A 27,449-nucleotide genomic window follows, 5' to 3' on the forward strand; every position below is an offset into this window, starting at 1 on the left:
TTAGTCCCCTTTTATAGTTCGTCTTCTGAGTCTTAGTGAACACAAACATCAAAAAGAACGAGACTATAGAAACAATAAATAACTATACAATCTTCCATGTTCATAAGCTCTTCACCAGCAGAGTGGTATCAGTGTTGGCTTGAGAAGCCTGAGAAGGCTTTAACCACAAGTCAGAATTCAAATTGTTCACCTTTTTTTTAAAAATAAATATGTTTAAAAAGCGATCAGCCAGATACCCTGTTCTTTCTCTCCCCACACCTTTCCAACTGGTCCAGACAAGTGATAGGATCGTAGCGTAGTGAGAAGCTAAAATAATGCTAAACAACAACAATTGGTAAAAATATTTCTGATCTCACAGATCTGTTTATCTAGATCTATTACAAATATAATTATATGACTAATTGATACAACTGTTCTTAATATTAGCTTTGTTTTAAAAAAAAGTATTTTTGTGTATTTTGCTTGTATATTATTACATTCCCTCCTACTGAAGCCAAAAGCCCTTTAGACACTTGACCAAAGGGCGAAGGAAGGACTTCATCTAGAGTCCATGAATGAGAGATTGGCCATTTACCAATTTCTTTGTCTGTAGTTCAACAATCAGATATTATTCAATTATCAATGGCTTTATAGAATTCAGTTGATTGAATACTTAAGATAATATTAACAATGTAATAATAATAATGTCATTATGGAAACTTGTTTTGTTACTTGGTGAACCCTTTGGGGGCTGCCTCTGAGCTTATATGAAGACACAAACTCTCTTTTAATCATTTTTGTTTTGTTTTGATTAATTGGTTTAGGCTTGTGCTATCTACATGTTGATATTTTTATTGTTGCTAAGTTTGACAAATACTCATTTAAGTAAGGGTATTTTTTTATTTCAATGTTTCATGTGTGTGGGTAAGGTAGTTTCATGTGTGTGGGAAAGGTAGTTTCATGTGTGTGGGAAAGGTTGTTTCAGTCTTGTATTTAATTAGAAAGCTCTACTGAATACATTGGATATTCTACTACATGAAGTATTAAACTGGTTCTTAAATTTATTTTAAAAATTAAACTTTGTTTTCATTCAAGCATCAACTAAATACTGTGTTTGGTGTATCATCTGTTTGCTTGTCCATACATTGTACAGTGCAAGTAAATCAAAATGTAATTATGTGTTAATATTTCATTCTTTAAAAATATTTTTTTACTCCCAATATGCAGATTTTATTTTGTATATTTGAACTACTTTGACTTGATTGATCATCTGATCTCTACCATGTTTGTGTACATAATATATGCTGCTGAAAATGTCTAAACACATGATTCTGTCCACTGCTACAGTAGTGTTCCCCAATAATGCATGCAAAGAAAAACATTCCTTGGTATTTTATGCAGTGTGTCAGATATGTGAATTTTTATTTATGTTTTATGCAATGATCTGATTGTTGACATAGTGCCTTTACTTATGATCTGATTGTTGACATAGTGCCTTTACTTATGATCTGATTGTTGATATAATGCCTTTACAGAATCTTATCTTTTACCATAAGACAAATTTCCTTATGGATAATAAAGATTATTATTTTTATTACTTGATCATGAACTAATATTGATGATACGATGTTATATTTATTTTTAAAGTAAAATATTTACTCATGTTCTTGACATCCTGAATTGATCAGCAAATTCTTATGTGTATGGATACTGGTTTGAATTATGTCAACCAAATATATAACGCACATTTTCAAGAATTATTGCTAGGATGAATTAAGCTTTTCAATACCAAGAATTATTGCTAGGATGAATTAAGCTTTTCAATACCGTATCAACAATATTGTCCATTTTTTCCAGCACATTCCAAAGCAGATTTTATTCAGTTAAGTAATGTTGAAACATTATTAGTTGATGTACTCAAATGTTTTCTCTAGTCATTTTGGCATGCAATGGTGTTAAGGGTTACTTTGTTTTTATCCATTTTTTCCCCCATGTTCAGTATTTGGTAGAAAAGAAATCAATAAATAAAGTGCATAAAAAGACTTTTGTTTTAATTTGTACAAAATTGTGTTGTTCTTACAATAAAGAACTACATGTCAAATTAATTCTCATTGCATCACATGCTTTCACACAAAAGGAAATAATGTTAATGTGAGATAATTAATATCTCACACTGACTCTACATGCACAATGCCTCACACTGACTCTTCATGTACAATATCAGAGAATATACTCAATGTAAGCTGTCAAATTGTCAAAATTTCACCACTCTCAATCTCTGACAAAACATAACTTTGGATGTAGGCTATGTGTGGCCACTTATTCTCCTAATAAACCACTTTCTAGTTTTTATCTTGTTAATCTACCACATCCATTCACATTCTAAAAAGTAGCTAACAAAAGTCATTCAATCTGGCCCCATTCTCTTAATAAAATTCAAGTTTCTATCTGGCCCCATTTATTCTATAGTTTTAATCTGTTCACAGCTATTCTCTTAATAAAAGTAATCTTGCCACATTCCATCTCTTATTAATAACATTCTAGTTCTGGAAACACTCTTTCACTTAACAAAAGTTTATTTTTAATCAGGCCATACTCATTCTCTTAACAAAAGTAGCTTGAATTGAACCACACCTTTTAATTTTGGAATCTTTTGATGAGGAAAATAGCTTACTCAAACAAAAAATCCTAAGCATTTAACAGAAACACATTCCATGATACATTCTTCAACAAATTATTCTGAACTGATTCAGCATTAAAAAAGAGCCATAGTACTGGAACTAAACATCAATTGGTTTAACTAGCAAGAACAAATATTTACAATGATGACATATGGACTATTTATATTGCATGGAAGTACGTTAATACCAAGAGGGAGTCATTGCTGGTTCTGGAGAAAGTAACTAATAAGGAATAACGGAAAGTCATGCTGATTCAGGGTCATATCACCAAGTCCTAGACTCTTTTAGAGTTGAAAAAAAAAATTTGGCATTAAATATTGTTATGAAAGTAATACAAAAGAAAATTTCTACATCTTTTATAAAATAGATATTTGTAGTTCTATTGAAACTAAAAAGTACTATAAAAATAATTGAAGCCCTTGGGACATAACCTATTATATGAACTGAGGACAGATAAATGCAAGTGTATGTACATACATTAGAAAAATAAACTTCTTGGAAATAAGTTATACTATTTACATTATAGATAAGGTATATATATTTATAATTTTTAAGAATAATTATAGAGAGGGTATACATTTTAAATTTTTGAGAATAATTAGTATACATTATATTTAATATGTTGTCATTATCTGAAAGAGTAGAATAAAAAAAAATAATGTAAACAATAACTAGAGACAAACTTCCAGCAAACAACTGCCCTCCCTTCCTCTCAGTGTTCTAAAAACCAACAAAAGCTCAAGTTTTTTTAAATGTAGTTCTTTAGAAATACCAGCCTCTACAGCCTCTAGGATACAAATGTATGAAACCTTTGTAGAAATACTTGATGAATACACAACCTTTGACTTTCTAGTTACACCACAAATATGGGAATATTTACAAGACAAAAAGTAGAAATGAGTACTAGCAATAAATGCATTTTAAAATCAGTACAGTCTTCTCTATTTAGGATTTGTAATCAATCCTTAGTTCTTTAGGTGATAATAACATTATCACCAGCATTACTAGAAAACAGACTTTTGAGATAATGTCTTAGTTTTTTTTTAATAAGTACAGAATTTAAAAAATTATAACTTTTTAAGTTTCTTTTTCCAAATCTTTTTATTTTACTGTTATAGGTTTAAAAGGAAAGTAGTTTTATCGGGGAGTTCATTTGAGCGACGTGACTATAAATAGAACTTCATTTTGGATGGAAATAGGGAATTATGGGAGCTAGGAATTATGGGATAAGTTAACGGACTCACTCTTTTAGCAAGCAAGATGGTAGTTTTGTTTTAGAACTGTGACATTAGGACTGTGCCCCATTATTTTGTATTAAATTTTATTTTCAAGTTCTAGAAGTCTTATCAAGTTATTTCATTAATATGTATGTGTGTTCGGACCGCAATCCAGACTGAGTTGATAATAATTATTTAGACTAGTTATACATCAAGAATCAAGTAATCTACATTTCTACATCTTATAAATCACACACATAACATATTTGGCGACCCTTCGACGAGGCTAAGAGTAAGAGTGGGTCAGCCTAGCGGAACATTGTAGGCCTTTTATCATCTTTGGCTGAAAGACTGTTGGATTTTTATTTACATGTTATTTCTTTCTTTGCTGGATCTAGTCAGAGTGTGGATTACGTTTTAGACTGCAGCTCGATCGTGATTCTTGACTTAGACATATTTATCCAGTGAACTTCATCAGTGTGTAATCCAATGGTTCTAGACGTTCTTGTCTACATCGTTCCTGCTTACATCGTCTTGCAGTGAGTAGAAGGGCAGTCCATCACAGTTGTACCTCGATATTTCATGATACCAAGTCGGCAGTTTTAAGTTCGTCGTATGGAAGGTTACCTCTTGACTTATTTAGATCTACATTGTAGCCAGTTGACCGTTGGGGTCACTTTGAACTTTGTTCCTAGTTCCTGTGTTTCCTGACCAACAACACACGAGTGTAGTATACCCTACTACTACACTGCGTGATTTATGTATATTTTTATACATTATTTTTTCAATTTGAGAGAGTTGGACTTAGTTTTTGTTCTCTCTCGAGACAGCACCACTAGCTTGTCTCAGTATTACCAGTCTACTAGAAGTAGCTGTGAAGCCAGAAGCCAGCATCAACTCTTCATCAAAGAGAGGAACCGGGATCTTGAGACCTGACCAGAGGACCTTTGAGAACCGTACTAGAATTTGCCTTGCCTTGCCTAACTGCCTGAGCCTGTTTTGTTGAGCCTGAGCAAACCTGTCTTGTGTGTAGAAGACTGACCATTATACTCCATAACCGAACAGGGATTTTGAAAAAAGATGAGTATACCTCTCTCTGTATTTTAGTTTAAGTCTATAGGGACAGTAGATCTTTGTTAATATCATATTTCCTGTTGAGGGCGCTAAAGAGGGCATAACAAAGTTGGTATGATCATTAATAAAGTCTCGATATATATGTTTAGATTGTCTTGTTTTGTTCTTATCCACGTTAAATTTTTAAATTTTTTTTTAGGAGTAACGTGACGTTATTTTCATTATAGCTTTCCTGTCTCTTTCTTTAAATAGTTTTATATCATTATAGTCTAGATTTATTTTTGGTATATATTTTGTCATATTATTTATTTATCATTATTCAGTATTGAATTATTTTCATCTTTAAGTAGATCGGCTACTGGTATTTAACATTTTTCTTTGTTAATATTTATACATTTGAAGAAGACAAAGACTCAAAATGTATTTTTTCTCAATATTTAGCCCAAATCTTCAAATAACAAGATCATACTAATGTTATTATTTATATAAAACAATTTCTAGCTACTTGTTAGTCAATTGTACTACTATAGACAATGATTTAAATAAAAATTTGTCATGAGAATAATCTTGAAAATTGAAACCTTTGAGACACCAACCATTTGACTCACTCTGTTCAAAAATCACAGTTTGAAATAAATTATTAGTACACACTTTAGTTTGGTTATCATGTTATGTAACATGCTGAGAGACTAGAAAAGAGAATCCTTTTTTGTAACATATTGGCAGACTAGATCCTTCCCAATAGCAACAAAATTTCTTTCAGAAAAATTCACAGACATGGTCACAGCCAGCAGGACATCTGTCCGAGAAGGTCAACCATTGTTCAATGTGGTCAATGTGACCTCCATGGCAACAACCTTGACACCAGACCATATCACCTTTCACAGGATGGTGACTGTATTGAAAATCAATAATATCAAGTTAGAGAATTGTCAATCATCACTTTAAAACTAAATAACTTTAAGGCATAACAATTGGAAAATGCATGTGAGACGTAATAGATAGTATTTCTATAATATTATAATATCTCAGCCTGATATAATTATATCCAATGAGGGATACTTTAATGTTAATAGATGTCTAGATTTACACTTTGATTTTATCAGAAGAATTGAGGCAAGCTACAATAAAATATTAAGATGTATGAATGAAATAATTTTAAAACTTCAGACAACTGCTATAAAAATAACCAAGAAATTAATCTAAAAAAAACTTGGATTGAGATTTAAAATAAACCAAACCAAAAGGTTGGAAATAAAAAGCAGCAAAACAAAACAGAATGTAAAAAAAAAAACAATCAATGAACTAAAAACTGACCAGATGCTGCAAAGGTTGGTCACTCGTTTACATTTGTCACAGAGCCAGGCTGCACGCTCACAGGCCCGAGAACACTTGCTACACATGGTGTGAACTACAGTGGATTCTTGGTTCAAGGAACAGATAGAGGCCAGCTTGGACTGTTTCATCACAACATTAGCCACTGTCCAGAGTTCATAACGACCTAACAAATCTTGGGTAGTAGAAACATAAGAAAGTTCATCACTCACTTATACTGTGATAGTCAGTTTAGTCCGATAAAACATATTTCTCTTTGAACTTGTCAGAAACTGTTCTGACACTAAGAAAAAATGGAGGCTATGACAATGCCAGTGTGTCTTCAATGAGTGTCTGAGTGGCATGCTGTCTAGCTAAACATTTTCTATATTTGGTGGAAGAAGTTAAAATTCATTACATTGGTCATAAAAGATGACAAAAAAAAAACTTGAGATCTAATGGAATGTATATTTTGAGAAAATGTGGGCTTATTATTGTCTAATATGGACCAGTTCATATTTAGGATTATATTGGATCTGTGCATGTCAGCTTGATGATATTGAAATTCTTTTTTTTTAAATGTAGTAACAATTATTTTTCACATTATGTGAAACTTTGATTATGAAAATATTAAAAATATAATAATAATTCCCTTATAACATTTAAGTTAAAATTCTGGTGAAAGTTGGGATTTTTAATGTGGGATTTTAAAAAACACTCAAACAAAAAGTTAAAAAAAATATTGCATAATTTTCAGTTTCAACTCCTATCCAAAAAAAAAAAATTACTAGGTCATTGTGATATAACTGTGACTATGATGTTGCACAATATATTTAATAAACCTTTACTTTAAACAGAGACCCTAACCCTAATCAAAAGGTAATTGATTACAAAGTGTTTTTGTGTTTTTTTTTAAGCATTGTTATCAAAACAATAGTCACACAATAACAATGTACAAAAACAACAACAACACAGCACATACCTACCTATATAAGAATAGAACCAACTTTCCTGGTAAGTTTCATCTATAAGTGCTTTCATGTGGTCCCCAAGTACAACGAGCATAGAGACACAGGTCTGAATATCACCCTAGTTCATTCAACAAACAAAACAAAACAATAACGAAACAAAAATTATCAACACCAAATTATACTCCCTTTTTTTACCTAAAATTTAGCATTAGCATCAACTAGTTTACAGAAACAAGATAAATAACAACAAAATCATTAACACTTAGTAGATGTTGTACTGTAATAATTCTATTGTAAAAGAACACAAATCTTGATAATGTTCTTGTGCTATTGCTGCTGGTTTATTCTGATCTCACAGTTGAACTAACAGCAATATTTGTGACAAATAAAACCTTTCAACAAAATGTTTTTGGTTTTTACATCACTTCAACTACCTATAACACCATTGTTAATGTGCATAATTATAGTTACACTATATAACGTTAAGCCTGTAATAACATTATAACTTTGGTCTGTTGTCATGTTATTGCAACTAAACATATTCTCAACACTGTACCTCTTCAGCCAAACTTTTGATCAGGTCAGCAACAGAAGTTGAGGAGTCCATAGCATCATGCTCCAATGTACTCTTGACGACCAGAGTGGGCTCACAGTTCTGGTCTAAGTCTTCATGGGGGTGGATGGAGTCCACCATTGGCACCAGTGTCAAGTCAGACTCCATCATGATCGGGTGGGTTCCTATCATGGTGTTCAGGTCATGTCTGGATTGGAAGCCCTCGGATGGGAGAGGCTGGATGGACCAATTCTGAACATTTAAATGGAGAACTAAAAGTAGATGCCTAACTACAGAAATCACCATTAGTCTTGGCTTTCTGTTTCATTACAATGTGTCAAACTGTGTCACAAGGAGACTTTAGATAAAGTAGCTGCTCATAAATACTATTTTGATAAATCTGGATAGTCTTAAATCAGTAACTAGCATAGGAGAAAAAAATGTAGCCTCTATGATTTCCCTTTCTTTATATTAAAAAATATGTTCCACATTATATTTGTATAAAACAAATCCTTGACTGTTTTTACATGAAATAAATTCATTTGAACTGTAGAGTAGACAACTTTTTTAAAAATATTATGTTCTGATTAATTTTTATCATAAAAATTAAATACTGACATCTAGTCTAGTTTTTTTTTTTAAACTAATGACACAAAAGAACATAAAACTATCAATTTACTTTAATGCAATACCATAAAAATGAAATCTAAAAATGCAAAATATACTATTAACAAATTCTTTAATATGGTATATATTGTTACAAAGTTTACGTACATAATCGTCTTCACTTAAAATTCCTCCTGCATTGTAGAAATCTTTGTTGGCCTCATCCTCTCCTCCGTCACCAAATAAAAAGTTGGCCTCCAAAGTTTTTTCTGGAATGTTCTTCTCTATCTCGGAACTTTCCCCCTCAACATCAGAACTGTCATCATTACTTCCTGCACAGGCATTACAACAAAATCACATGAAGTTTCGAAAAATGTTTTCAGGTCCATCATCACAGTCCAAATTTATATAATTAAACCAAAATATAAATGTTATAAAATTTTATCCTGAACAATCTTTGCATTTCAATAACATTACATCAATGACCAAATAAGATAAAATGCCGCTTTAGAGACTCTAGCCCTATATAAATGTCAAATAATCATGATGAAATAAGTTTTTCATCTAATTAGCTGCAGAAGAAAGTTTTATTATGTGGCTATTTCAATGGCCAATATGCTTTGAGCTAGCAATCAAATTGTTCTGTTGTAACTACAGTGTTGAAGAACTAAAAACATCCCATAATGTGGGGGTGTATATATATATATATATGGAGGCGCGGTGGCTGAGCGGTAGAGCGCTTGGCTTCCGAACCGGGGTTCGAATCCTGGTAAAGACTGGGATTTATAATTTCGGAATCTTCGGGCGCCTCTGAGTCCACCTAGCTCCAATGGGTACCTGGCATTAGTTAGGGAAAAGTAAAGGCGGTTGGTCGTTGTGCTGGCCACATGACACCCTTGTTAACCTTAGGCCACAGAAACAGATGACCTTTACATCATCTGCCCTATAGACCACAAGGTCTAAAAGGGAAACTTTACTTTACTATATATATATATATATATATATATATATATATATATATATATTAGCAATCATTAAGCCAAAAAAAAAACTATGTATTTCAATAATGCTTTTAATACACTAATATCTGGTCATAAGGTATGTGCTTGGACTGTCATCTCAATAGCTTCAAGTACTAAGTGCTTGGGTCTGATCTGTACAACTCACAATCCCATTACCATATTAAGACACAAACTAACTACCAACCACTTATTCATTAAGACACAAACTACCAACCACTTATTCAATAAGACACAAACTACCAACCACTTATTCATTAAGACACAAACTACCAACCACTTATTCATTAAGACACAAACTACCAACCACTTATTTATTAAGACACAAACTACCAACCACTTATTCATTAAACCTTAAAACACAAACTACCAACCACTTATTCATTGCATTCTTAGCATCAATATGTAGAGAAAAAAAAAAGGCTAGAGCCACAATCAAATAAACAGATACATTAGTTAAGCTTTAAGATATAACAAAGAACAGGTTTGTAGTACCATATTTTCATGCATAAACCACGCATACGAGTATCACACACACGCGCAAATACTCCACACAAATTACAAAATAAGTAAACAAAATCATACAACCTGCACCCTTAGATACCCTGAATGTGCATAGTGTGATGTAAGCTACCAGTACATAAAGTTTAACAGACGTCTGTCCCTCAAGATGCAATTGTGCTCCAGTTATTGTTCCAACAAGCAACATGCGTGTGAAATACAAGCCCATGGTCATATCTGTAGTATGTTGTTTCAACAGAAAGTTTTTGACCTAGTTATCTGGTGATATTGGATAAAGATTTGCTGCTGCGGCTGAGCTGGGCCCTACGATTGGCTAAATTGAACATCGGCTGGTGCTTGGCCTTATTGTGAAGACTATTCATTCCAGGGGCATTCTTGTAGTTTGAACGTTATGTGGAAAATAAATGATGTAAACCCCGCACCTTTGTATGTCCGCACAGCTGCCATTCCTTGTAAAATCTTGTATGACCCACGAGTTTATATGCGGGACAATATGGTAGTAGTTCAGTCTAAAATCTATTTTTTAAGTATTTATAATGTTTTTTCAATAAACTTTGAACAAAATACTAATGATCTACTATTAGACTGCCAGTGTTACAAAGCATATTTCTACAAGCCCAAAAACTTGAGTAGAAAGAAGAGCTCAGAACTAACCTGAGGTGACATCCACATGTGCATCCAGTTTGTTTTTTCCCTTGTCTCTACCACGTTTCAAAGCTGACTTGACTGCTGCTTGTTGCATCATCAGGTTTTGTCAAGTTGGGAAAATAGAAATCAAGAACACATACTTAGCATACTTTCATAAGCTTAATGAAAAAAAAAACAGCTTTGCCATATTGATTAATTATTATTAATTATTATTATTAATGTTACATTTATATGTGTATTTATGTTTATGTATGTTGTGTGTGTGTTTGTTTGTTTCTTGTAGTCTCCCTTGTTCTATTGTTCAGTATGTTCACAATTTCACGGTTTACTCTGAAGTGTGTCAGTAGTGTGTAGTCACTGTGTATTAGTCTCTGCTGGTTGTTCTCTCCTTGTTTCATGTTAATAAAATTGGAGTGTAACTTTAAACATCAGTATTGTTAAGTGTATTGTGATAATATAACATGGTGGCAGCTTTCTAAAAAGTTTAAAATGGAAACTGTAAGTAAAACTAACTTTAAACCAAGAATTAACCCTCCACCTCCTTTAAATGTGAAGAAAGGGTTTGAGGAATGGAAGCTCTTCAAGCAAATGTGGCTGAACTATTGCACTATATAGAGAATAAACGATATAGATGAAGAGTATGCCAAAGCACTGTTCTTGCACACTGTCGGCCCAGAGGCATTGGCAGTATACAACAGTATCACCTTTAAACCAAAGCACAATGTACAAGACATAATATGTGCATTTGATGACCACTTCATAGGCTTAAAAAATGAAACTTATGAAAGATATGTTTTTAACAACAGACAGCAGAAGCCACAAGAAACCGTCGAGGAATACTTACTAGCTCTACGGACACTCGCTAAAACATGCAATTTTTGCGACCACATGGAAGAGTCATTAATAAGAGACCGAATGGTAGTCGGCATCAGAGACACAAGGACAAAGAAAGAACTCTTACAAGAACATAAACTAACACTCAAGACTTGTATAGAAATCTGCAAGGCAAATGAAGCTGCTGACTTGCAACTAAACGTACTAGAGACAGGTACATCTGATGCATCACCACCTCAGGATGAGGCGTTCGCTGTTTCGTCTCGCAAAAATATTCTACAACAGAATGCTGCTCATAAACAGCGCAAATGTAAATTTTGTGGAAAAAATCACCCATTTAAAAAGGAACTGTGTCCTGCTTGGGGTAAAACTTGTAATATCTGTAAACAAAAAAATCATTTCGGCATTCAATGCAACCAAAAGAAACTGCAATGTGTACAGGAGGACAGTGATGATTGTTATTCATTATCTTCTAATGATGAGGCTGTGCTTGCTGTACAAGGTGGACCAAACAATAAGATCATAAAAGCTGAAATGATCATAGCTGGTGAGAAGATTGTATGTCAGATTGACTCGGGTGCCAGCGTTAATGTCATCCCTAAGAAGCTTATTAAATCTGCACAAATCTGTCCCACTCAAAGCAAGCTACGTGTGTATGATGGTACCACACTCATACCTATTGGAAAGGTACAACTCTTACTACAAAATCCAAGGACCAACAAAAGATATCATGTTGATTTCGTGGTTGTAAAAGATGACTTAACTCCCCTGTTAGGGAAGAAAACGTCAGAAAAAATGGGACTAATTACAATAAACTATCATACTTTTGAAAGTGTTGATAAGGTTGAAAGTGTTAAGCCTCTACCAAGGTTATCGACAAAAATAGTTGAACAGTTCTCTGATGTATTTGATGATCAGCAGGGTGAATTACCTGGTGTTGTACACTTAGAAGTGAATCCTGACATAACACCAGTGACATGTCCATCTGGTCGTGTACCTTTAGCTATGCAGGCTAAAGTAAAGTCTGAGTTAGAACTGCTAACAGAAAAAGGAATCATTGAGCCTGTTGATAAGCCTACTGACTGGGTCAGTCGAATGGTGATTGCAACAAAAAAATCTGGGAAACTCCGTATCTGTTTAGATCCTCGTCCTCTTAACAAGGCACTTAAAAGAGAACGTTTTCCCCTTCCAGTAATGGAAGACTTGCTTCCTAGATTATCAAACGCAAAAATGTTTTCAAAACTGGACCTTGCAAATGCCTATTGGCATGTGCATCTGGACGAAGCATCGAGTTTGCTCACAACTTTTCAGACACCCTTTGGACGTTACAAGTGGAGAAGATTACCATTTGGAACATCTGTGAGCTCAGAACTGTTTCAGAAACATTTAAATGCTGCTCTTGAAGGTCTTGAAGGTGTGATTGGTGTAGCTGATGATATTATAGTTTATGGTTCCGGAGACACATGGGAGACAGCTTCCCATGACCATGACAAGAATATTACAGCATTATTTGAGAGATGTCACTCTGTGGGAATTAAACTGAACAAAGAAAAAGCTGAGATTAAAATGAAAGAAATTACATTTCTGGGACATCTAATTACAAGTGATGGTTTAAAGATTGATCCTGAAAAGGTAAAGGCTGTTAAAGAAATGAACAAACCAACAAACGTCGAAGAAGTTCGGCGCTTTTGTGGGTTTGTGAACTATCTTGCTAAATTTCTACCCAAACTATCAGATGTCATTGAACCAATTCGGCAGCTACTTCATACAGATATCCCTTGGTCATGGTCGAGAAAACATGACAGTGCATTCTGTGACATACAATCTATGGTGACTCAAGCTCCTGTGCTAGCATTCTACAATCCACTTAAAGAATTGACCATACAGTGTGATTCCAGTCAAAATGGCCTTGGTGCTGTCTTAATGCAGGAAAGTAAACCCATAGCTTACGCAAGTCGATCTTTGACTGATACTGAAACTAGATATGCACAGATCGAGAAAGAAATGCTAGCAATTGTATTTGCTCTGGATAAGTTCCACCAATACACATTTGGTCGACATATAACCATTGAAAGTGACCACAAACCTCTTGAAGCAATAATGGCTAAACCTCTCTCAGCTGCTCCTCGAAGATTGCAGGGAATGATGTTGCGTATACAAAACTATGACATAACTGTGATTTATAAAAAGGGAAAAGAAATGTATCTGGCCGATACACTTTCAAGAGCTCATATCAAGTCGTCAGCAAACAGTCAAGGGGAGTTTGAGCTCATAAATATGGCCGGTTTCCTAGCAATTGGGGAAGAAAAACTACAGAAACTAAGGGAAGGAACCGAGAAAGATAGGACGCTTCAAAAACTTCTAATCACAATTAATCAAGGTTGGCCAGAAGGCAAGCATCTTCTACCATATCAGCTAACGCCTTATTATAATTTCAGAGACGAAATGTCAGTCCAAGAGGGGCTTATATTCAAAGGTGAAAGAGTAGTAGTGCCCAAGTCACTACGACTAGAAATGAAAAAAGAAGTTCACTCTACACACTCAGGCATTGAAGGATGTCTAAAAAGAGCTCGTGAGAGTTTATTCTGGCCAGGAATGACTGGTGACATAAAGCATTATATTTCAACTTGTGAAATATGTCAAGCTTTTCAACCCAACCAACAGAAAGAGACTTTAATGAATCATGAAGTTCCCACACACCCCTGGGAAAAGGTTGGTGTTGATCTATTCACACTTGACGGCAAAGACTATCTTGTGTGTGTGGACTACTACAGTAACTTCTGTGAAGTTGATCGCCTAGAGAATACTAGTTCAGAAACTGTCATAAGAAAACTTAAAGCCCATTTCGCTAGATATGGCATCCCATCTACAGTGGTCTCTGACAATGGACCTCAGCTATCTTCGGACAGCTTCGCAAAATTCGCCAATGATTGGAGTTTCAACCATTTGACGAGCAGTCCCCACTATCCCAGATCAAATGGGAAAGCTGAATCAGCCGTGAAGACTGTAAAGACATTGTTTCTTAAAAATAAAGATCAGTTCATGGCTTTACTTAATCATAGAAGCACCCCGAATAAAACTGGTACTAGCCCATCACAGGCATTCTTCAACAGAAGAATCAGAACCTTGCTGCCTATAGCTAAAAGCCTGTTGAAAACTCAAGTTCTGGATCCTCAGAAACATAGAAAAGCGCTGAAAGAAAACCAGAGGAGATCAGCGATTTACTACAACTCCCACGCTAAAGATTTACCTCCCCTTGCTAAGGGTGAAGAGGTGAGACTAAAGTCAAGGTCGCGTGGCCACGAGCGTTGGCAAAAGGGAGTTATAACTCGTCAGTTACAACAACGGTCGTATGAAGTTGAATCAGGCGGAGGAGTTTATCGCCGAAATAGACTTCACTTACGAAGAATCCCACTGACTGCTGAAACGAATGCGCCTACACTAACAGGTACGACCGAGCCTGACAATCCTGCACCTGTGGATGCACCCAGCACAGATGAAAGTACTGCTCAGAGACCTGAGAGCCATATAGAAGACGGGTCTCATAGGTCGACAACCTATACAACTAGGTCAGGCCGAGTGGTCAAATCCACAAGAACTAGTGACTATGTATATAACTAACCTCAAACACCGGAGGATGTTACATTTATATGTGTATTTATGTTTATGTATGTTGTGTGTGTGTTTGTTTGTTTCTTGTAGTCTCCCTTGTTCTATTGTTCAGTATGTTCACGATTTCACGGTTTACTCTGAAGTGTGTCAGTAGTGTGTAGTCACTGTGTATTAGTCTCTGCTGGTTGTTCTCTCCTTGTTTCATGTTAATAAAATTGGAGTGTAACTTTAAACATCAGTATTGTTAAGTGTATTGTGATAATATAACAATTAAAATATGAAATAACTTTATAAACTGGATTACATTTGAGTATATTTTCACTATTTGTTACATCTTTATAGATAACATCTAATAAAAAAGAAATCTATTAGAAAAAAAGACAATCTAAAAAAAAATACTCAAATTACCCAGCTCTGAATGATCCTGTTTCTCATGCTGGGGACTTGTTAACCCCAATGGACGGTTTATGTGGCTCTGTTGAGCCTGTGAGTTGATAAATGGACCATAGATTGTAGCCAGCATATTCCACATCTGAGCAATCTGAGAGAACATTTGAAAATCATGTATATTAACATATTTTATAGAGATCTTTAAGGCAGAACATGGTAGTTTATTTCTTCTTTTCTGTATACTTTCATGTATTAGGCTAAAAAAAATTTAATTGATCCTTTACCACACTTTCCTCAAAAAAACATATAGCTTGATGTAATTTTCCCTAATTGATAGAGAATTTAGATCTAACATCCTTTCAAGTCCAGAATATAAAAAAAAATGCTTTAATCTTTCCACATCATGATTATTAAGATCAACCTTTTCAAAGCTGACCTTGATTCATCCGCAATTATTTCTAGTTGTTTTTGGCCCTTAATTAACTACAAAATATCTTATTATTCAAGTTGAAAATATTTCAATCACCAAAATTATTCAATGTAACTATTTTATTGTTGGAAATGCATTCAAATTACTTAATACCTTTTTTTTTAAAGTGCTAAATTAATGTAACTAATATTACACCTATTCTTAAGCTATTTTATAAATGATAATGGTTTAAGGATCATTACTGAAGTCAGAAATATTCACTTCTGCTTTTTGTTAGCTCAATCAAAATTATTGGAACAGTGGATTCAACAAGATTTCTGAGTTGTTTTTGTTATTTACATTTGATGATAAGAATCTAAAAACTGAAAGCTTTCCTAGGGAACTATAATCTAGTCTTTTTCTTTACAATTTTAATCAGAAACTATTTGAAGTTATAAGCTTCATTCAAATTGAAAAACTTTTAAAGTAATTACTCAATTTCAAATTTTGCTTTCTTAATTACATATTTAAAATATTTTCAGAAAACAAAAGAGGCTGCCAGGCAATATACATTTACCTGAAAAGAGGATCTCATTGAATCGTAAGCAATAGTTATATAAAATATATATATCAATATCCAGCTAAATAGAGATTCCAATGACAGCTTTTACTAATGTCCAGTTCATGGAGATTTAAAAGGAAGAAAATGTGAACATTCCTTTTATAAACCTGCAAGTTTATATTTACCTGTGATTTTTTAAATTTGGCAGCTATTTTAGCATTATGCTTGCACATGTCTACCAAAGATGCACCTTCAAGTTTGTACTGTAATGCTATTTCCTCAAAGCTGGGCATGATAGTTTTCTGAGCCTGTAGAACAAATTGTATTAATCTTAAATTACTTAAAAGTCATGATTAAATAGTACTTTATTTGACATCTTATCTTATAAAATACAGACATTACTTCAAAAAAGAAGATGATTATATGACTAATAGGCAGAGCATAACAGGTTATTGAATTACCTCATCCCAGTCAGAGTAGACATGCAAACCACTATGTGCTTCAGTAAACTGTCGACTTTTAGAGATTTTTTTTGACTTTCCTGAACTAGAGTTGATATGTTCTGGAGAAAGGATCACATTAATAAATAGATTTGTGAGAACTGCTGGCTACATGACATGCTAGTGACATACTGACGGGTTTAAGAAAAGTGTAACCCTATCACATGCTCCATAAACCTTTAGGAAACAATAACATAAATAAATGTAATATTAATTCATGATATACTTTCTTACCTAGTGAAAAGTTTAAAATAATCAAAAATGAAACGAAAGACAATTTCAATTTTTAAATATTGAGTTTGGACATGACTTAAAAATATCTAATAAATAACTAGGGGAAAAAAATGAGGTTAAACCTGTCTGCATTATATTTTTTTCAATAAGTCAAAACTATTATGAAATAAAAAAAATAAATGTAACATTATAACAAATTTTGTATTGTAAACATAATTTTTACAGACTGAAAACAGGATAGAACCCATTCTATTTACCTTTCTTGATAATACTAGCCACACCAATGTATCCATTACTACTTATGTCTACACCTATGGGATTAATTTTGTCAGCTGGTCTCTTGGCATCAGCAAATACATGTTGAATAATATTCCCATCTCTACCACAGCTGAGAAAAGTGTGGCAATCATCTCTCCACTCAATACCTGAGAAAGCACAAGATGGGAAACAATCTAATTTTCAAAATAGTTTGCAAGTTTCCTGTTAGAAAGATCTCATGATTTTTTAACTGAGGAAGCCAAACTTCTTACTGCAATGTATTTGAAATGACTAGATGAAAACGTAATGGACAAGTTATTGAGTTACCTCATCCAAGTTTTCAAGAAGTTTTTTTCAAATATTAAAATATATTTATTATATACAACTATACAAACGAACCTAGTTGGGATCTTGAAATGATGAAACAAACAATTTTAAATCATATGACTAAAAGATTACAACATCAAACAAGTTTATTTTCTTTTTAAGAGTTTGAAATACATTTATTAATAAACTTTACTGTAAAGAAATTGGATTTCTGAAATTAGAGAAGACACTAAAATAGATTAAAAAAAAACACATGACTTGGAGTGTGGATAATTCATGTCTCTTAATAATTAAACTATATGCATGAATTTGACATCCTCTTTCTTGGAATCAAAAGTTCTTTACATATTATAGGCATTTTTTTTTTTACATTTAAACTACATGATTTAATCAAACGAATGTCCATTAATTAGATGAAACTAGTAAGAAAACATTTTGAAGCTATAAATATTATAACAATTTTTATATAAATAGTATATAGAAAGGGGGCTGAGTGGTTAAACGCTTGGCTTCCGAACCTGGGTTCGAATCTCGATGAAGACTAAGATTTGAGTGTCTACCAATATATAATGGGTATCTGACATTCTTTAGGGAAAGTAAAGGTGGTTGGTCTAGCCACATGACACCCTGATGACCTAAACATCATGTGCCCTATAGATCACAAGGTCTTTTAAGCAAGCATAATGAAAAGGCATACAACTTACATGTGGTGACATCTATGTGCCCCTCAAAGGAAGCAAATGGGATGTAGGGTCGACCTAGATCCCAGACATTCACACTGTGATCCAACAGCAAAGAACAGCTAGAAATGTGGTTTTTCCTGTTTGGCCTCCATCTGATGAAACCCACAGAGGCAATGTTTGTGATCACATGGAGCAATGGAGGTTGAGGTTTATCCATACGAGACATGTCCCAGATCTTGAATAAATTATAGAATTCTTCAATATAGCAAAAGGTCAATGTAAATATTCTTATTATATATTAGATTTAAATATACATCAACCAGTAAACATTATTAAAGGTAACAAAGGAATTTATTAGTGTCACCACAGCACAGAAATCATTATGCTTAAATGACAAAGCACTGACACCCTATACTCAGTTCTTGAACTGACTGGAGCACAGTGCAATGAACAAATAATTGTGCACTTATGGCATGCTTATTAATTTTAGTTTCAAAGTAAAGTAATCTTCTAGAAAGGCTGAAAAAAAAATTTTAAGCTAAATGTGCGAAAACTGACTTTAATTGTTTTGTCTCTTCCAGCAGTAGCGAGCCATGGCGTCTTGTCTGCTGAGTGCCAATCTAAAGAGAATATTGGTCCATTGTGAGCCATGAACACTTTCTCTGCTCTGTCAGGTCGTCTCATATCCCAAGTCTTATAAGAAACAAAATAGACTAATTTTAGAAAAACAAAGCAACCATATTGCAAAGTATTCTGTGTAAAACTAAGTTAACCTGTTCTATACATGGATACAAATATTCAAATATATTTAGTAAAAACTATATCAGTAACCATACAATGATACCTGTACTGTCCCACTTTCATAAGCTGCTGCAAACACAAAATAGCCGCTGTTTGCTGGGCAAAACTGAGCATCTTTTGCACTGTCTGAACCAAGGCTACCAAATTTAAAGATGGGACCAGCTTTAGTACGAATATCCTGGGGAGAGAAAAATAATTTTCAAGAGTGGAATTGTAGCTATACATTAAGTGTTACTCTGAAATGATATTGATTAAAAACAATATTGAAGCAAGAATTCACAAATTTGCTGACAATGTTTCCCAGTTCATTTTGTCCTGTAAAGCCTCAAGACCCTGTTTAAGTATTGGTGTAGTCTTTAATCATTTTGATGTCTGAATTTTTTCAGAGAAAGGGAAGAGAAAAAAAAAATCTAGTAATAATAACTCTGTTTATTTCTTCAAAACAAACATTTGTCAAGAATGGTAAAATGTGCTAAGTATTGAAGAATAGAAAGAATAATACAGTAAACTAGATATTAATCATGGGTTTGTTTCTCTATCTGGTTGAGCAGCATCTCCTCAATTTTTCACCACTTAGCAGTCCTGGCCTCAAATCTACTTGGTTTGAAATGGGTTAATAACTTGATGTCTACTGGGCTGCCTGGTCGTGTGGTTTGTGTGCTGGACTGTCGTTTGGATTAATCGATGATCTCTGCCCACTCCCATCCCCTGTCGTCCTGTAGGAGGTTTGGACTAAGAAGTAAACTATCTTCAACTCTGAAGGAACATCAGAAACATGTAAAACATTTAAAAATAAACAAACAAGCAAAACATTTTGCTGAACAACTAAATGCCTTTAGTTTTGCCAACAATAGATGTTGACACAGTTGAACTGGTGATATGTTTGTTGGTAAAATGTTTGACATGTTTCAGATGTTTCTTTGGATTCTGAGGATAATTACATATAGCCCAAACCTCTCACAGAACAACAGGGGATGACAGTCAGCAGGGTTTGAACCCTGGAGCTTCGAGACCACTGAATGACAGTCCAAACTGCATGCCACACAACCAGGCAGCCATGTGACTTCAAGAAAAAAAAAGTCCTAGTCTCCATTAGGATTCAAACTAGATTTGACTGTCATTTATTTTACCATATGAGTCAACAATGTGTGCGCTGACATTAAATGAAATCTCTGATGAAAGTTGTTTTATGTAGTCACACTGTATGAAAATGAGTCAAGAGAGACAGGTAGTAGATTAAACTTTGAATGAACCAACAATTACATTGAGTAAATTTACTGAATAATTATGGAAAACACTATTCTATTTTCCTAAAGTTCTCCTAAAGATTTAAGCATTGTTTTCATTCACTCAATATTTGTTAATTTCTTTTTAGTACAGAGAAATGTTTCAAAATGATATAAATTCAATACATAGTTCATAACCACTCGTCTTACAAGACAATGAATTGTTTCTTGAAATAATTCAGTGTAAAAAAAACAACCTTTCTCTCTACTATATTTCCTACCACTTACATGAATCATAACCATTCCATCTTGAGATGCACTAAGCAACTGATTGTGTTCTGAACCATGGAAGGCAACTCTATTGACAGACCTTTTATGTTCCTGGAAAATGTTGGCTGTAAGAAACAAGGAAATTTATTTTAGTTTCCAACCAAAAGTCCAAAGATACAAGCTAGAAATCATAAGAAAAGAAGTTTATCTAATCAAAATTGACTTTTGTAAAATGAAATAATTGTTACCTTGTTTGGATTTAGCACTTTTACAAAGATTCCAAAGAACAACACAGCCATTAGTTGCTGCTGAAGCAAGTACGTTTTCTGGAATACACACAAGTTTTTGTTTTACCAAAAAGAGCATAACATTAGCCTTGGGGTTTAAATTTAAATGTCAAAAAAAAATCAGAATTAATTAATTAAAAGTAAAGCACTTATAATGAAAAATATATCTGTACAAATCAATTTGTAAACAAAAAGCCTATTTGTTTTATCTTAAAAGTACCTCTAGTGTAGGTGTTAAGAAACATTCATTAGATGAAGAAATAATTACCATCCGATGGGTGCCATGCCACATCTGCAGCAGAATATGTCAGATTGATGTGGCGTCCTACACGCAGATTGACATTTTCAGTAAAACAATCTTCCTTAATGTTCAGGATTTTGAAGACTGTAATTTAAAAACAACAAGGTTACAAAAGACAGTTTGTGTGGAAACACAAACTCAAAATCGGCCCCCGAAGTGGTCCACCCAGGCAGGCTTCAATATTTTCAGAATGAACATCCAAATGAAATTATATCAATGACAAATGAGAGATAAGAATGGAGAAAGAAGGTTAACAGATCTTGTGTAGTGCCCCAACTGTCCCGCAGATCAAAGGATAGGTGAAAGTGAATGTAAAGTTAGATGTGAACCTGGCCTAACTAGTTCCCCTTTTAGACCTTGTGGTCTATAGGGCAGATGATGTAAAGTTCATCTGTTTTTGTGGCCTACGGTTAACGAGGGTGTCATGTAGCCAGCACAACGACCAACCGCCTTTACTTTTCCCCAACTAATGTCAGGTACCCATTAGAGCTGATTGGACTCAGAGGCGCCCAAAGATTCCAAAGCTGAAAATCCCAGTCTTCAACAGGATTCGAACCTGGGACCCCTGATTCGGAAGCCAAGCGCTTTACCGCTCAGCCACCGCGCCTCCCCTGGCCTAACTGATGTCTTATAATTGATCTCATTGTTTTAAAAAGGCTTAATCTCTTATTGGAATCCTCAAAAAAAAATTAAAAAAATTTCCACAATAAAAAAAAAAGTTCAGGAAAATGAAGTTTACAAGATTACTATTCGTTTTAAATTTGGTCTAACCTATAATGCATACTAATTAGCTTTTTCTCTTTAAAAAACTGATTGCATAATTGATTTAAAAAATTAGATTTTTCGCTTTCAGAAAAAAAAAGTAGCCGTTGCATCAGAACTTGAAATGGTCTCAAATATTGTGATGTCGGATTTTCAATATCTTTTCTAGTTAACGAGATCTAAATGGGACGGACGGACAGACATTTCGCACAAAACTAATAGCATCTTTTCCCCATTTCGGGGGCCGCTAAAAAGTAAGGTAAACAGAAAGTATTCAACTCTACTGTGGTTTAAAATGATGTTATAAAAGAGAAGAGAAAAAAAAAAGAAAATAATAAAGATTTTTTACCTGACCGTCCAGCTACTACGACTTGAGTGAAGTCTTTATTTACAGCCAAAGAATTCAGTGGACTTTCACAGTTATAAGCCATCGATTTATAATTACCATCAGATGACACTATAATTTTTAAAACATTATTTATAAAGCAATGTCATGAGAAAAAATTATTTACTTATTGAAGGAGTAAGAACTGCCAAGAAACTGCAAACATTTATGGGATCATGCTGTTTTTATTTTTTTTTAAAGAAATTTGATCTCTCAAACTGAGAATGTCAGTCAACTGATTTGACTCAGAGTTACAATTATTTATCCCCTCAAATGATTTGCCACTGTGTTTAAGTAATAAATATCCTCAAGAGATTTGAAAGTTTTAATAGCCAATGCTCCCAAGAGCTTTGTTATTAGCTTATACTAAATGATGCCTTATACACCTAGGAGTAAGTCATACACAAGAATATAAAATTTAAAACTGCATAAAATGAAATCTATGGATCATATTCCTAAAATTTTTATTGGCATAAGAAAAAGAAATTAATTAGCCTCTTTTAAAAAACAAATTGTCTCTTGTGGTAAGGGTATGAAAGAATGCTAATGATTATGTAAAACTACATAAAAGAAATAGCATTACATGCTATTTTATTTATAAATGTAATAAAATCTAACATGCAGCATCTATGTATATGAAACAATTAAACAATAATTTATTTTAATTCATTTTTGTTTTATTGACCCTACCTTTGTCATGAACTTTTTTAGACACATTTGAAAGCATTTTCTCTATCTGCCAAACTAGTAAAAGTCTACTGGATCAAGTTTTTCAATTGTCAAAACACTTCCTGTGGATTAAATAGTATAATTACTCTGAGAATGCGTCAGTAAATTCTAAAGTAAAACAAACTTTTAAAACTCATTACTATTGTATGAGAAGATAAAAAAAAATGGAATGTGCAAAATCAGTAAACAATCATCAAAGTAGTGGTCAGCTTACTAGCTCATGTAATCTACCTGACGTTGTACATTTATAAAAAGCATTACTGTTTTTTTTCATAAATATTTCATGGCACTGATAGAATTGATCTGAAAATTATATAACTATAATGCAAAAAATAATTGTTACCACATACATGCCTATGGGGCAAGGTGGCTAAGTGATAAAGTGCTTGGCTTTTGAAATGACGGGTGTCTAGTTGAAAAATTATGGTGAAAACTTGGAGTTGAATCTTCAGCATTTTCAGGACATCCCTGAGTCCACCCAACTCTAGTAATGGGTACCTGACATTAGTTGGGGTAAGTGAAGAAGGTTGGTCTTAGCGCTGGTCAAATGACAAATGGTTGGTCTTAGTGCTGGTCAAATGACAAATGATAACTGTTGGCCATAGAAACATCATAGATTGCAAGGCCTGAAAGTGAACTTTACTTTTATAACTTTTACATGACAAGATCTTTATACTAGTTTAGAAGAGATATAGGCCATATAAAAGTATGATATTCACATTGATAGGTCATGATAATAATAATAACTGACTTAATAATACAAAAGTTCATTAGCTAACATGCAGAATCAGAAAACTTTTAACATAAGAGATCATTTAAAATATAGCTAGTGCATTAGGCCAAATCCAGCAGAAGTCCAACATGGTAAAACTTTTCAATGCAAAAAAACAAAAAAACAAAACAAACAACAACAACAACTAATTGGCACAAAGAATGGAATGACCTTGAACCAATGTGGCAAACAGGCCAAGCTTCTGAAAGAATTGGAAATTTACCAACTAGATGTTCTTGGAATCTGTGAATTGTGATGAACATTGACTGAATAAATAGTTCATGATGTATATATTCAGGACATGATTCCGAAGAGGGGATTGGGGATAAGTATCATTATGTCCACCAAGAATCATTATGGGAAGGAAAATAACAAGGGAATAAAGCATCCCTGAAAAATTTATCCAAATCTTATGATATCTCTACAGCCAAACCAGCTGCTACATTAAAACAGATGAAAGAATAACAGAGTTCTATAACATTTAGACAGTTGTAAGATGGGGGGTGCATCCTGTCTCCTTTTCTCTTACTCCTAGCTACCAACTATATAATGATGAGAACAATGAGACTTATGTATTTTATTCAAGAACTGAATCATCTGACTTAAACTTTGCTAATGATGTTGCTCTGTTTAGGGTTACAAGAAAATGCATACAAGACATGATGGAGAGCCTAGATAAGGGGAGGGGATGAATTTTAGTAAAGAAATCACACAATTTGTATACAAATTTATTAGTTATGTTAAAAAAATATATACTAATTATTTATATTTCAACCTATTTTTAGATTATTTCACCAATTTATTAGTAGAAATCACAGCTTGTTAACAGAATCAATTAAATATCTGTATAATTAAAACTTGTTATTGATATTTTAACCGATTTTTACATTAAATTATGCATGCAAGACATGATGGAGAGCCTAGATATAGAGGCACTCAAAATTTGTAACATATAAAGTTGTATAAAACAAAAACTCTGTCAGTTAGAACCTGAACAGCTAGATAAATTTATGTACCTAGACAGCAGCATTTCAAATGATGGCGCTATCAGTCATGAAGTAGTATGCTCAATAAGAAGGCTGGAGCCTTTTCCAAAGGACAAACAAACCTACTGGTTTTGAAACAAAAATCCACATTTTAAACACACTCATTAGCCAATAACAGCTCATGCATGTGCTGAAGCTAATGAAGCTAAATGTAACAGAGTTTGGGCCACAAACAAAAAATCTTATGTCCATCGGGCACTTTACCGCTTATTGAGGTGTGCATGACGTTCTCCAATAGAATTAGAGCATTTCAAGGATAGCATTTATAGAAGGCAGAAACAAGAAAAATGCCAACAGGCATATCTTGGTATAAATCAAATCTAGATCTTACAAGTTAAATCAATCTACAACTATGAACTACTAAAATCTGAAACTATAGATGGCTGCCTGGTCATGTGGTCTGTTAAATTTGTCTTAATGCCCCGAGTCAAAATCATCTTCATGGTCTGTTAAATTTGTCTTGATGTCCAGGATTTAAGCCAACCTGCCACCATCTTTTCACAATTTGAAGGTTTGAGTCAGGACATAATTATCTTCATTTCACAAAGGTGGCTGACATCAGTGTCCCGTTAGCTGGAGTGGCGGTTACAGTATAGGAATATGAGGCAAACTCCCCATGGTTAGCGCTGGTTAGCAAGTGGGAACCAGGAACAAGTCGTGGTGCGTTGTGACATGGTAGATCTCCTTACTTGGTCCATGGCTGTTACTGCTGGGAGCCCTCAGACAGGACTTAGGGTGAAGAACTCCCAGTCCAGGCCTGTTCGTTTGATAAAAGCCTTTCCAATGATCAATGGATTAATGGCACCTTTAGCGCTGATTCCCTACTGGACTTATCGAAAGTATAAGTATAAGAAAGATCTCCATTTATGATTATCATAATTAGATCTATAATTATGACAGTATAGATTAAATATATAAAAATAAATATAATAATTGATATATTATTACCTCTTAATTAAATGTTTTAACAGTAGAGACTTATGAAGCTATACTAGAATCTAAATTAAGTAATCATAATCTAATGAAGTGTAATGAGTGTAGTACTAAGTATCATCTATGATTATGACGACTATGTCACTATGATAGAGTGACTATGTAACCTGCTGAGTGGGAGTGTAGATGCTTGATCTGATCTAGACTAGTTTAAAGTTTACAGTAGTCAGTAGCTTATATAAAGTATAGATCTCTAGATGCTAGATCTAAGTAATATTAAAATATTAAATATACATAGATCTATATAATTAATTATGTAAATCTATAAGTATAATAGTTATATAGCAGGGGTTCTCTACATGTGGGTGCGACCCCCTTGGGGATCGATTGACGATTGGCCAGGGGTCGCCTAAGACCATCGAAAATATGGATTTTTATTGTCTACTCTTCTATTGCTGCATGTGTGTTGAGAGGGGGGGGGATCGTGGTATAATGGTGGATTGTAAAAAGGGGTCGCCGAGTTTAAAAGGTTGAGAACTGCTGTTATATATACTCAAGACTTATATAATATTATGATTAATTATTATTATAAAATTATGTATACTATAATTATAATAATAAAGAATAGATCAGATCTAGTCAATCTAGAGTCTATACTATTCTGGTAGATGATCATTTAAACTTTAAATTTAAAATTAAAGATAGCGATAGAATTATAATTAGATCTAGAATAAATCTAGAATAATCTATCTACTATCTAGATGATTACTATATCTAGAATCTACTTTTATCTAGATATACTCTAGTAATAGTATCATAATCATAGTAGATCTAGATCTAGATCTAATAAATAAAAACAACCTAATTTTAGTTAATAAAATAGTAGAGTAGATCTATTATTCTAGATCTCTACTAGTTACTTATAGATAGTACTAGAATTGCTAGATTCTACCTTCTTCTATTTGTCTATTACTTCTTTTTGTCTATTACTTAGATCTAGATATAATGTCATCTAGTTCTAGATTCTGGACTATATCTAGATCTAGATGCTAGTATACAAAATAATACACTAATATTGACTTATTGTTTTTGAGTCTATCTTAGTATCTATCTAGGTCTGTAGTATAGTTTCTAAGTTTCATATTTATATATGTCAGTTTCATTTTGAAAGAAAACAGCTGTTTGGGCATTTCCTGTTTCCTGTACAGACAAATCTAGTTCCATAGAGTGATGATGATAGACCTAATCGTATTTTATGTCTATGTCTAGTTCATACTAGTCTAGTACTAGCATTACTTATCGGTTACGCCCGTTGATTTGGTCACTGAATATATTTTTTGTTTTTGCCATGGACCCTCCTCCCTCTCATTTTTCTTACTTACAACTTGGACTTACTTATTACTTAGACTTAGGTCCTCCAGCGCCGTTTGGCGCATTGGGCACCAAATGCTGTCTCCACAAAAATCTGTCACTGGCAATGTCTGAAGCCTCCTCCTTTTTCTGGTGTCCACTGTTCTGATGTTCTCCATGGGTGTGGCGCCAAG

The 27,449-nt window shown here is 33.7% G+C and overlaps 1 protein-coding gene across 7 annotated transcripts; it reads right to left on the reverse strand.

Moving 5' to 3' along the window:
* Positions 1 to 2,013: 2,013 nt before the first annotated feature.
* LOC106073100 (GATOR complex protein WDR24-like) lies at positions 2,014 to 27,099 on the reverse strand. Of its 7 annotated transcripts, XM_056024245.1 has the most exons (21): positions 26,858 to 27,099; positions 24,943 to 25,037; positions 23,505 to 23,780; positions 23,116 to 23,216; positions 22,390 to 22,497; positions 21,246 to 21,362; positions 20,939 to 21,016; positions 20,709 to 20,815; positions 19,238 to 19,372; positions 18,952 to 19,086; positions 18,415 to 18,628; positions 17,383 to 17,550; positions 16,853 to 16,953; positions 16,577 to 16,699; positions 15,439 to 15,571; positions 10,591 to 10,668; positions 8,564 to 8,727; positions 7,793 to 8,041; positions 7,252 to 7,354; positions 6,269 to 6,461; positions 2,014 to 5,846 (listed from the first exon to the last, which is right to left on the reverse strand). In XM_056024245.1, the coding sequence occupies exons 4-21, from the start codon at positions 23,150 to 23,152 to the stop codon at positions 5,711 to 5,713; spliced, it is 2,379 nt and encodes a 792-aa protein (XP_055880220.1). In that variant the 5' UTR covers positions 23,153 to 23,216; positions 23,505 to 23,780; positions 24,943 to 25,037; positions 26,858 to 27,099; the 3' UTR covers positions 2,014 to 5,710. The 7 variants fall into 7 exon arrangements, with proteins under 7 accessions (XP_055880220.1, XP_055880212.1, XP_013089026.2 ...); XM_056024237.1 differs by lacking the exon at positions 24,943 to 25,037; XM_013233572.2 differs by lacking the exon at positions 23,505 to 23,780.
* Positions 27,100 to 27,449: the final 350 nt, after the last annotated feature.

This window comes from Biomphalaria glabrata, chromosome 1, assembly GCF_947242115.1.
Source record: "Biomphalaria glabrata chromosome 1, xgBioGlab47.1, whole genome shotgun sequence".
In the NCBI taxonomy this organism is placed as follows: domain Eukaryota; kingdom Metazoa; phylum Mollusca; class Gastropoda; family Planorbidae; genus Biomphalaria; species Biomphalaria glabrata.